Source organism: Halyomorpha halys, unplaced genomic scaffold, assembly GCF_000696795.3.
Source record: "Halyomorpha halys isolate HHAL.00 unplaced genomic scaffold, Hhal_1.1 Scaffold469.1, whole genome shotgun sequence".
In the NCBI taxonomy this organism is placed as follows: domain Eukaryota; kingdom Metazoa; phylum Arthropoda; class Insecta; order Hemiptera; family Pentatomidae; genus Halyomorpha; species Halyomorpha halys.
In genome coordinates this window covers 624002-637563 of record NW_027114062.1, presented here as the reverse complement: position 1 = coordinate 637563, position 13562 = coordinate 624002, and the positions used below count along the sequence as shown (strand labels likewise).

The 13562-nt window shown below is 30.6% G+C and overlaps 1 protein-coding gene across 9 annotated transcripts in view; it reads right to left on the bottom strand.

Annotated features, from left to right (window-relative positions):
- Nucleotides 1-13562, bottom strand: part of LOC106683132 (b(0,+)-type amino acid transporter 1) — a 38648-nt gene that overhangs the window by 2626 nt on the left and 22460 nt on the right. For all 9 annotated transcript variants that reach the window (XM_067051329.1, XM_067051334.1, XM_067051330.1 and 6 more), the window contains 5 exons: nucleotides 13233-13332; nucleotides 11225-11269; nucleotides 8000-8123; nucleotides 3289-3392; nucleotides 924-1020 (listed from right to left, as the gene is read on the bottom strand). In XM_067051329.1, coding sequence (XP_066907430.1) covers nucleotides 924-1020; nucleotides 3289-3392; nucleotides 8000-8123; nucleotides 11225-11269; nucleotides 13233-13332 — 470 coding nt within the window. The remainder of the gene's footprint in view (nucleotides 1-923; nucleotides 1021-3288; nucleotides 3393-7999; nucleotides 8124-11224; nucleotides 11270-13232; nucleotides 13333-13562) is intronic.

The window sequence follows — 13562 nt, the reverse complement described above, 5'->3', positions numbered from 1 at the left end:
AAGAAATATATATACTTAAATTTTATCTAGAAATAAATATTTTAAGGTGTTGTGTGTGTGGTGGCTTCAGCTATTTTGGAGTCAATTACAATTAATTTATTTTAGAATTTATTAATTTGCAGAGGGTACCACTGATTTAATAATCATATGTAAAAATTTATATAGTTTATTTACATTTTTTTTATTTTTAAAATTGCGACTTTTATGTTATTAGATGGTTAACTTTAAGCATTGTGTGGACCAGCTTCATTCTCCTGGCTTTTTTTTTTACATTCTCTTGATTAGCAACCCTATTAGATTTAAATAAACTAATAATAAATGTTCTCAGTCACTTACCTAACTATATATTAAATTTTATTTTGAAGTATACTGTTGCTATAATTATGCTCCAACAGAATAGGATCACATTTAGAGGAAAAATCTCTAAATTAAAACATTGACTATACTTTGAATAAGACAATACAACTTAATTTATAGTACATGATAGATCAGCTGTATGTAATTATCTAAAGAAATTAATATTTATATAATTTAATTAATATTTTATATAAATAAATATAAAACAAGTTCTAGACTATTCAGGAATTAAAATAAGGTAGTGTTGTTTCTGAATCACTCAAGATAATTAGAACAACAATCCAATCCAGTACAACCCTGAGATTTCTATTTCTTTTTTAAAAATAAAACTCTTACTCTTTTCCAACCACATCTGTTCACTTAGTTAATACCAACTAAATTTATTTAAAACTAACTGTTTAGACCATATCTTCTAATGTTTTCTGTCAAGACTAACATATGTTCCTGATAAAGAATTATACTTTTTGAAATTTGAAAAACTATGACCACTCAAAATGAAAATAATTCTTAATAAGAACAGATTTAATACATAGCTATTGAGAATATATAAGTGCAAACAAAGTTACCTGTAAAATAACAGCTGGAGCAGGAGTCATTCTTCGAATGTGTATATAGGAAAAACACTCTACCATATGACCAACTCTTCCAGCAGCAAAGCATAATCTAAAAAGTATACATTTTATTTAAAATATAATTTTATAATTGATAAGGAATAAAAACTAATCCCACACATTGTTTGTAAATAACTTTCAACATATTTGGGCATAAGTTTGAATATTATTACATAAGAGAGCTAACTATATTATTGTAAGCATCTCAATCTTTATTTGGAACAATATCTCACACAAATCATTTAAAATTATAAACATTAAAACATATCATAAACAAGACACTAATTTACATTGAAATTTCAGTATCAATAAAATTATTGAGCCCCTTTCAATATACTTGGTCTAAATTTTGGAAACAATCTCCTACATTGAAATAAAACTTCAAACAAGATTTTTATATTTACTTTAATAAAAAATAAGTAACCATTAAACATAATTGTTTATAGCAAAACTATCAAATGTAATGAATGCATTTTCCAATGCACAACATGGAATTCATAAAAAGAGAAATATCGTTAACTGTATCGACTACTATGTAATATCTCCCTCACAATGTTTCTATTAAGTTCTCTTTTAGGAGCCTATAAGTGAAACCATTCTTCCCTTTTAATAATAAAGAAAATTTTAGAGATATGGAGAATTTTAAAGTCTTTAAAAATGGTTGTACATAAATATTGCAAGGAATTGTCATGTTTTTATTTATTGACAATGATAAATAACATAATGTGTTATAATACATAATAAGATAGAAGTAACACAAAATATTCCCCCAAAAAAGTATATTTACTTTACTTTTACGCAGGTGAAAATAGTGCAATTTTACTGTTTGGATGAGTAAGTTCACCAAAGCAGTTGATTTGTTTATCTTTTAAAGAAACATTTATTTTTATTTCATCTACTGTACATGAATAATTTTATTTTATTTTAATGTCATTTTTGTACAGTAGATGTAGCTGCTACAACTACAAAAATAAAAAGAAAAAAAACCATACAATGGTACAAATTTATATGCATATTTAAAGGATGCAATGGGAACACTAATCCTTCCAAAGAATGATATGGAAATACAGCATTATTCAAATGTGGCAAAAAGTATTCTGAATTTATTGTGGGCCTCGTACATTAAGGTTTATCCAGGCCAAAAAAATAAACATTGGCTTAAGGTAAGCAGTATTTTTTATAATCTATTTATGGGTTCAATTATTAAATTGAAGATATAAGGGTTAAATATTTGAAAATATATAATTCATATGTCTGGTCAATTTCCGAACTCTAGCGAGAGGTCGAGTCATTGAAAAAATAACAACTATTCTGATCATCACAATTCCTCTTCCTCTTGGAGAGCAGAGTATAATGGAGGCGGTAATCTGGCATGAAAAGTGAAACCAAAAAGGCAGGCCTTATCTGCCTTCTGTTTCAGTTTAGACTACAATGGTAGACATTCATATCAACATCAACATAAATCTTCCTTTTGTGGATGTGCCTTTTTTGCTTTGAAGGAGAACAGGGTTATGGTACCCCTTGCTGTCTATCTCCTAGATACCACTGGGATTTTTTTTTTTTTTTAGATCAGGCACAATGATCCTTGGAACTCAACATTGTAACATTGTAGAAATTTGGTATTATTATTTGAGTAAGTATTATTATAAAATTAAACAGTGATGGCTACACTGCTCTGGCAAGGAAACTTTGGTTCAGTCAGATTGTTGGCATCTGTTCAAAAATATACTCTTTGTCTCTTTCTTTATAAAACCCTCCCTAAATCCACATCATAATCTGGCATTTTCTTTTAAATAATTTATTTTTCAAAGTCATAACTGTTAATAGAACTGTAAATGTATGTCATCATTAAAATTCTTAAAGGAGTAATAATCCAATATGTAATAAATTGCATTTGTTTTCTTCTTTCTCTTCCATTTTATGAGTAAAATAGGCAAAAGTAGCATATTTTCAATATCATAAATTAATATGTAACTAAAGTTGAGGAACTCGATTATCAATTTCAGAAGTACACTCTCACAAAGTTCACTGATGTACCAATACCCTGATAACTCTAGATTGGGCAAAAATTTGGCTTCATTAATAAAGTTAATAATTCTGAAACTACTGTGAACTTTTTACACTGTTTATAATCTCATTATAGATAATTTATCTACCAGAACTTATCACATGCTTTCCTAATTGATATCTCAGATTAGTAGCAACTAAGCAATTTAGGAAACACATTGGACCTGACCAGATATTATATAAATATTTCTTCACATAAGGAAACAACATTTTTATATAAAATAAACTGTGTTAAGAATGAAGTGTATATTACCTAGAAACACCAAACTGCACACTCATAGCACAACTAAATGTAGATAAAATAACCGCAACAGGTATTATAGGAGCAAAAGGTCCAAATAATCGTTCAGCAAAAGCCTGAGAACATAAAAAATATAACAAGTAATTCAAAAATAGAACACAGAATTATAATAGTTAATGGGCTGAATTTAATTTTAATTCAGCTTATAACTGCAAAATCATTAAGATAGATTGTGAGCTCTTCTTGCAGAAAAACTAAATTGGCACTGTGAAACTGTTCTATTAAAAAGGCTAAATATATGAGATATGGGATGAGTGAAAAAAATAAAATAAATAAAAATCATAAACACCTGATCTTGCTAAAAAATTTAAAAATACTAAACATTTAACAAAGTAAAAATTAACAAAATTTATTGGTTACATACAAATACAGAAAATGGAGTATGGAATACACAGGCTACAAGAAAATAAATCAACATAAAAACATTCAGTCAACAATCCTTTTCAATGTCGATATCAGTAAAATAATCTTGTTGTTCCTTATTGTTAATATTCAGATCATCACGTTGCCATTCAAACTCTTCTGTATTTGGGGAAATGGTACTTTTGATGAACAGTGCTTCGAAAAACAGAATTATAATTTGAGGAATGGGTATTAGTCACTTATGTCCTTCAACTTTATATCCCTCTTTAAAAGGTATTCTAGCCAATATTCGCATATCCAGGACTTTAGGATATGTTTTCATCAATCTAAAGGGTTCTGACACTTCATTGGTGACACAAGATAATGATCCAGAATTAGATGAGGAGGAGAATCTTGTATGCTAACAGGTACTACTTCGGCCTTAGGTGGAGAGAATTGTCAGGAAAGAATCATAGAGAGATCTTGTGTTATTGTGGTCTCAAAAGTCTCCAAGAGATATTTCTTTGCCTAAATCATTCAGTCACCATCCTAATTGAGATTTTATTACTATAAATTTCCGCAGTGATCACAATCATTTCTGGTAGATGGAAAAGTTACGATTCTTTAATCAAACCTCTAATGTACCATTAACATCTCTTTTTTTTTTTTTATTTCTCTATTTTCATTGACTATTTTTTCCAAATTTCGATAACTCAAGCAACAATTTCCTTTCAATTTCTTATTTTTGTTACACTCTATATAATTGTAACAGTATATAAAATATTGTTATTCTCTATCCCTCAACCTTTATCCTTCTTCTTACTTTCCCATTTACCACCTCGCAGTTATGACTAATGTCTTCAGTTCCTGTCACGTTAATGCACAATCCCTTATTGCCTACGTCGATGAATTTAAACAGTACTTCCACGACAATTTTTACCACTTAATAGCTGTATCCGAAACGTGGCTTAAACCATTTATTCCTTCTTCTCAAGTTTCTATTCCCAATTACGCTTTCTTTCGCTATGACAAATCCGATCGCACTGGAGGTGGTGTTGGGTTGTATGTACATGTTAGTCTTAAGGTCAAAATCCTGCTTTGTTTCCCTTCTCCTATCATTCCTCAAGCAGAATACATGTTTGTCGAAATTTCAACCATATCTTCTCTCTTGTTAGATGCCATCATTTATCGACCTCCCCGAGTTCCACTCGATAACACCTTTGAATCCTTTCTTGTTCAACTCATTTCCACTTACTCCAATATTATTACCACTGGTGATTTTAACACCAAGCTCTCTCAATCCAGTGATAAATCCTTTCTTACTGATGTAATATTTTCCCTCAATCTTTACCTCGTTCCTTTTTCTCCTACACATCAGACACAATCCTCTGATACCTGGTTAGACCTTTTTATCTCTGATTCTCCTGTAAAAATCCTTTCCTCTTCTCAGCACCCCGTTCCTTTTCTCTCATCTCACGATCTGATCCGAATACCAGTCAAATGATTTACTCCTATAATCATATCATACCGTAAACTGGACCATCTTTCCTATGAATCCCTTCAATCTGACCTTGATTCCATCCAGTGGGACATTGTACACTCCTATAATTCCATCGACCATATGGTATCCACCCTCACTTCACATCTGCAATCTATATTAGACATTCATGCTCCTCTCTAAACCCAAAACTTACGCTATCTAACTGCACCTTGGCTTACTTAGAAATGAATGCAATGATAAAACAAAGAGAAGCAACTAAATGCAAATTTCATTGTACCCGCCTGTCTGCAGATTATACACATTTTAAACTACACTGTAATGTAACCCAATTAGCAGTTCGACGTTCTAAACTATCCTGATCCTCCTTGATTTCTCCAAAGCATTTGACACGATTGACCACAACATCCTTCTTCTTAACAAACTACGAAATATTCCTCTATCCAACAGTGCTTTGCGCTGGTTTCAATCTTTCCTTTCCGATCACTCCCAGTACGTAATGGTTTGAGATAAACCACCATCATTGACTCGACCCCTTCCCTGTGATGTCCCCCAGAGTTCATCGCTTTCCCTGACCCTTTTTACCATCTACATCAACCTTCCCCTCCTTATACGACATTCTCAATACCATTTGTACGCTGATGATTTCCAAATTTACCTTTCCTTCCCATCTTCTGACCTATTGGTTGCCACAGAGAAGCTTCAAGAAGACTTGAATCAAATTAGTCACTGGGCACAAGAAAACAAGGTTAAGTTCAATGCAGAGAAGACTAAGGCAATCATAATAGGATCCAATCACCTCCTGAAAACTATTCTTCATATTTCAACCTTATTTCTAAACAACAATCCAATACAATTCCATCCATATATTAAAAACCTTGGTGTTACTATAGACCAAACTCTTTCCTGGGAAAACCACGTCTCCAATATTTCCTGTCATACCTTCTCCACCCTAAAACGTTTAAATTTATCTTCATCACCTACTTCCTTTTGAAACTCGTAGACTCCTGGTCACTTCCTTAATATTCCTCCACTTTGATTATTGCTGTGTGGTTTACAGGGGTGTCTCTGGGGATCTCAAAACAAAATTAAAACGGTTAATTAATTGCTTTGTACGAATCATCTTTGGGGTCCCCAGGGACGCCTCTGTCACCCAATTTTATGAAGAATTGAAGTGGCTTTGCCCTTCCATCTATCATAAATATTTTCTTACTTCCTTCCTCTACCAAGTTATCCAATCCCACCATCCATCATACATCTCTGATATCCTTCAATTTAAATCCTCAGTGCATTTCCGCAATACCCACTCACGGCCTTCAGACTTATATGTAACTCCCCATCAAACCGTAGCCTTTGGTAGATCTTTCCTCATCCCTATGGTGTTTGTCATCTTATGTTTTATGATATGACATATGGTTTTACTTTATTTATTCTATTCTTATTTCATATATTCTGTTAATTATTGTTGTTCAATTTTATCTTTTTAAATTTATTATATTTTATGACGTTTTATAATTTCATTTTTATTTTGTATTTCACTCTAAGGCTCTGTAGCCTAATTTTGATGTCTGTATATTATTCTAAAGGGATCAATTCCAGAATAAATAAAGAATATTATTATTATTAACTGTTAACTAATCTAACCATAGTTTCAATTTTATAAGTCTTAAAAGCAGTCTCCATACACTAAATATAGAATAGATGTAGCACGAAGTACTCTTTAATATTGAAAATATTACTTAAAGAATTCAGGTAGTAGAACAAACAACTACACCTTACACATATTGCAGAATTTTAAAGGAAAGGAATAATTGATAATAAGGTCCTGGTGGATAGGAATGGAATAATCAAATTAAATGGCATAATTGGCTCAACAAACTGTCACCAAGCCTAAGTCTTCTCCAACTATCTCCACCAATCTGTAGAGTCTATCAGGGGTTCAACCGCACATGACAAAGAAATATAGAAATTTGACTAAGTTCATGTTAACTAAAAAGTGCTTGGTGGATCTAAATGAACTACCTCTTTCTGACCATTCCAGTCACAGATGAAGGGGAGGCATTATTCAACAGGTTACCACGCCAATTCCAATCTGAGTGGGATGGTAAAGTTTTCATTTTGTGAGAGCACCATAAAAATTCAAAGAGCCCAGAACAGAATCAAACCGGAACCACTATAGTTTTGAGGATGCTAAAGTAACGTCTCAGCACACTTGCCTGCAACAGCCTCCACTAAAATCGAACTGCATTATTAATGCTATAACCTGCCACTAAGCCTGGGCCACCTCCAACAGCCCTCACCAGTCTGTTTGCAGAATGGTGCCACAGACCTTCAAATTCAGATGCCCTGAACAGCAAGAAAAATAAAGGAGTGATGCATTCCGATTTCATTTCTTCGGGTATGGAATCTTGTTTCAGTATACAGTGGATGAAATCAGTGAGTAGATTTATCCCAGTACAAACTACCCATTTTTATTGAATATAGTATTCTAAATCCCCTTGATAATATTGATGGTTTAAGATTTCTTTAATTTTATTCAGTTACACGATTATATAATGCATAATTTTAAGATTAATAAATCAATTGAACTGTCAGCTAACAAAAAGGGATACTTCAATCTTCTTTAAAATAGATGGTCTTTACTAGCAGATGAAGTATTTCAATAAAAAGTCCTGGGCTGAATCCTTCCTAAGAAGAAAGACTGACTTGTCAGAAATTTATTCTATCAATGGCAAAGTTTTATGGATTTCTTTTGCACAGATTTAGAATTTTGAGTTATCCTTTTTTTTAGTAGATGCCTCAATTATAAGTAAAAAATTTTACCATGGCGACAGCTGGTGCAGCAACCATCTCTTCAATTGAAAGGACGCTCATGTAAGCAACATTCATTGTGAAATACAAAATAGTTACCAAAGGAACTCCCAATGATATACTCAGCGGAATGTTTCTGCAATGAAAATATAACAACTCAGATATAAAAAATTTTACTTCAAAATTTGTATATTAAAAAAACAACAATCAGATTACTTCTTATTAAGTTCAAAAGTTGTCAATACATAGATCTAAGGACCCTCATGATCATTATACATCATAATTAAAAACATATCCCAATGTTGATTCAAATTTCTTAGTTTCATATGTTTACTAGAAAGAAAATAAACTATTTCTTTTGTATCACATCCTTATGTAGTGGTGAGGTTAATTAAGTAACTCCAAAAACAGTTTTGGAATAAGGTAACAACTCCACTACCACAAAAAAAAAAAAAAAATAATAAAACAATAAAAATACACAAATCAATAACCTCTATGATGCTAGGGACCCAGTAGAGGTGAATTCTATTTGTAATTCTCACAAACTTTATTTGTGATTTTTATTAATTATTATTATTATTATTATTTTTTTTTTGAGACCCAGCCTTTCCTTAAAGTAACAGCTCATTTAGTCTTACAATGTAGAGTTTTGGCGAATTGTGGAGAATTATTTCCTTCATACTATATGAAAAACTTTTCTAGGGTCTAGGAAATCCACAAATCACATTGATAGAAAATAAGATAAAACTACATATTATAAAAATTATTCATAAACCAAAATATATGCATAAGAATTCATAGGGTAGGGAAAAAAAAAAGCTTTAAATGAATTTTAGATAAAATAACAATAAAACACTAATTTTTAACTCAACAGACATAATCCTCAAAGGAGTTCACGATGCCTACACACTTGATGTAAAATAATAGAACATTTCAAGGAATTAACTAAACTGCTCCTCCTAAATAGTACTCAATCAACCTGCCTCAGTTCTAGTTATGGAATATTTTCCGCTCTTGACCTATCTCTCTGCAGTTCTATGTTGTATATCAATCTAGTTCTTCCTGATTTAAGCAGTAGCAATCACTTACCAATTTTTATAATATTTGCAAACGTAAATCCTACATGCCCAACTAAACTCAGATAGTACCAGATAGATTCCTCTTCTGGTTCTGACAACATATACTATGACATGATTGAGAAAGAAGCTCATTATGCATTTATTAACAGACAACAAATGATAGCTGTATTCTTTGTTATCCCGAAGGCATTTGGCAACATAAACTATTCCATTATACTAAAAAAGTTCTGAACTTCCTTGGGGTGCTGATAGAACTAGCCTACTTAGAGTGTATCAGGCATTAATATGTTCAAAAATGTACTATGACTCATTTTTCTACGGTTTAGCTCATTCCCAAATACTTGCAAAGCTAGATACAGTCCACAATACTGGAAGCAGGATTGTAACTAGCATTTTGAACAAACCCCATTTTTAGCCTATGTACTGAATCACCTCATTTGTTCTGAAGACTAAAATTACCTGTAAACTACACTTCAAAATTATATCTACAGACAGAAAACATGACTCAGAAATATATCTTTAATTTTAAACAGTCCACTTTTTTTCAAAAGTAACGGAATTAAACTCTTTCCTTATCAGAAAGAATCTCCTCAGCCATCTCTTTACTGAAAATGAGGGTAATTAACAAATCTGACAATGACCATCTACCCTGGACCCATCTATATTCTAAAACTATTCTAAGCATGTCAGTAAAATTTATATGAGTTCCAAGGCATGTGGGAATAGTAGGAAATGAACAGGCTGATAAAGCTGCTAAAGAAGCACTCATGCTCCTGAGACAAATAAAACAATCAGAAATGATTAAGCCCCTAGAAAAATAAATTAAAGATGGATAGCAGTACATGTAGGATGAAAGTCCTGCAAATAAATTAAAAATCATAAAGGAGATCTAGTTCTGGGGTACCTTCAGCCGTAAATGTATAAATATAGGTATAACACAAAATATGCAAGGATATATGCACCAGTAGTAGACATTTAAAAAAAAAAAAAATTAAGCTTTTTTAATACAGCAATGTTGGTTTATTCAGTCTTCTTATTGATGGTTGGTAAACCTCTTTCAAAGTTAATTTACTTTAATGAGGTGTAGATAGTTGACCGTAGATTACTGACTGGAGAAGATGATCGGGGGTGCGGTCAGCAAAGAAACAACATAAATAAACAAAAAAATATTTATTTATGCCAACGTTTTGACTTGATTTTCAGGTCTTCATCAGGGCTATAAAAACAAAAAGACAACAACCATCATTTAGAGAGGAAAAAGTTGATTAATAACTATGGACAAAGATAGTAGTAGATTGATTGATTGATGAAACGTCGGCATAAATAAATATTTTTTTGTTTATTTATGTTGTTTCTTTGCTGACCGCACCCCCAATCATCTTCTCCAATCAATAATTAATTTACTTTTGATTTTATCAAAAATGTGCGATCATTTTTTTGTTTTTAAACTGAATTAACCATATGTCTTTGCAACAGTAGTAGGCATCAAAACATAAGCTAGAACCAAAATTATAAATTAAGACTTCTAGAGTCAGAAGAATAGTTCCTATATCTAGTCAAAAGTATCTAAAGAAAAAATAGTCATATAAGACTAAAAAACTTACCTTTTATCACATTAAGCTGGATATCACTTCCAGGTGAAGAATTTTCTGTAAATGGCCAATATAACCAATCAAAGACTGCTTTGATTACAGAGATCTTTCTAAATGAAACTCAGCACAAGTGAATCTTTAAAATGAGGGTAAATTTAAACTCTAAGTGTTTTTTTTTTTTTTTATATTTTAAATTTCAAATGCCTAATACTGGTGCATCAGCTCTATATTATAAATAAAAAGATTTGACCTGTGCATCTACATGTAACTCTTTTAGGCTCCATGTGTGCCCAACCTTACTCTTTTTCAAATAGAGAGCATGGACAAAGAAAATAATTTGAAAATTGTTTTTAAAACTATAGGTTTTTTATGCTTACATTATAAGCATCACTTTAAAAAATTTCCCCAAGATCTCATTAGTCAAACATAAGTTAGTTCAGGTCCATCAGGTCCATCCTCTTTTTCTAATACTATTTTGTTAATTTTTTTTTTTTTTAAGACACAATAGTTCATATGTTTATAAAAATAAATAAAATGTATATGACATTAAATTTCAAAATTATTACCTGTTTGGGGACTTAATTTCCTCTGAAACAACAGTAACGGAGGTCCTGAAAAATAACCCTTCTAATAAAAATAAAAATTAAAAAAAAATCTAGTATAAACATAATCAGTAATAACTTCATTACTTGTTTAAAAATAACAAATTAAAAATAGCCCATCTATTAATTGCATTCAATAATTAAATTTCTAAAAAATACCATAGCTGTTAAAAGGGCTAAGTGAAATTTGTTGAAACTTAAAATAAAAAATTAATAAACAAATAAATTGTTGGAATATTCTAATAATTTAAAATTTAGGTACTATTTTTATTTTCACTTATCTTTACATGGAATATGTAGTAAGAAGAAGTATTGTGATTTCAATTGCAATGTTTTCAAATGCAAAATTTCCAATTCAAGTTTTCAATGGAAACATACATGTTTTGAGATTCTCTGAGTCCAAATATCCAAATGGTTTTTGTATTTGTCACTGTCTAGGTCAAAAATAAAAAGTTATATAAAACTGAAATTACTTATTTAAGATTGGTCCATGCCTATGAAGTTACACCAATGTTTTTGATTAAAGAAACTAGCTAGAAGTGCTACCTCAGAGAATGGATTTTTCTTGCTTTTCAATTTTCTCACAAATGGCTCAAATTATTTTAATTAAACTCAATATATCAATGTACAATCAAGAGATCATTAATATCAGCTAAATCTTATCTTCATTGAAATAGTTTAATAGGATTCAGATGCCACATTTTTAAAAAAATCTTTTTTACTAATCTTTCAACCATTTAACAACAATAAAAATCTGGTTTGGTGCACAACTTTCACTTACTAACCTACTTAGTCCCCAAGTATAGTGTATGTCAGTGGGCTCATATAAAAGTTATCACTGTTTGTGTGATTTTTGTTTAAAAATATCTTTCATAGAAGATGAAAATTATGAACAAAAAATTGTTTATGTTGCTATAAAAGTTTGTATTTTAGTATTTTTCAAGATGGGAATAAGAAATATAAATTTTGTTTCTACAAAATCATTCAAGAATACAAACAACAGTTTAACAAAAGATAACAAGTCAGTCATGCGATTGGGAAAGATCGAGTGCTCTTGGCAGTTTTTTAAATAAAGAAAATTAAAGGTACTTCATGAGAAAATATTTTGGAAATTCATCATTTACATCCTATTGATCTATTTCAATGAGGAAAAAATCTATATGATATTAAAGAGCACTTAATTGCACATTGATTCACTGAGTTTAATCAGAATTATCAGAGCCATTTTGAACAACATCGAAAAATAAGATAAATTGATTCTACAAAGTGGCATTTCCAGTAAGTCAATTTTAGTGAAAAAGTTGCAGCCACATCTCAGTAATACACCAACCTTAACTATGTAATTTTAGTTGAGAACGACTTTTTGTTTTTGAGCTAGGCTGTTCACAAACAGGCACACAAACCATTGTATTAAACTAGGTTTTCTGAACTGTGGAGATCTCAAAACATGTATTTCTGTCAAAAATGTAAATTCAAAATTTTTCATGATTCCAATACTTTCCCTTACAATATATTCCATATATAAACAAATATATGATTATGAAGTATGAAAGCATTTGATGATTAAATAAAGGAAGAAAATAGAGAAATAAAGACAGCAGTTTAGATTGGAAAATTGGACTTCTTCAGCTATCTCTGATTTTTCCCTATCGCCATCGGCTTTGTTAAACTGTAGTATTCTTGACAGGAACAAAGTTGATATTCATTATTTGCATCTCAAGAAACCTTAAAATACTAATTTTTGTAGCAACAGAAAAATAAAAATTTATTGTTTGAAAATTTCTCTTTCCAGGATGGTAACTGAAAGTTGTTTGGTACACACACTGCACCAGATTTTTTAAATCCCATACATCAAGAGGGGAAAAATTTCATTATATAATTTTTAATATAACAGAAAATTAAATTAGACTTCACTATGTAATAAATATTAATTTAACTATTATCTATCTAAATTTATGATATTTTCACATACCAACCATCAAAAGACCATAAACCTGTGTAGAATGCAAGAACTAAATCCTTAATATTAGATCTGGTTCCTTCAAATCCTTTATTGATGTTCTGAATATTTCCTGGAAAAAAAATAAAGTAATTAAATTGTTAGAAATTAAGATGAAGATAGATAACTGGATTTGAATAAAATAATTTTCTAAAAATAAGAATCTATGATAAAATATTCTAACAATTTTGTTTTAACTATTTAAGTTACAGGACTGTTACTACAGATTCTACAGAGGAATTATTAACCTCAGAACTAGGGATTGAAACCTACCCAATAGAAACTATTGAATCTCTAGAAAGG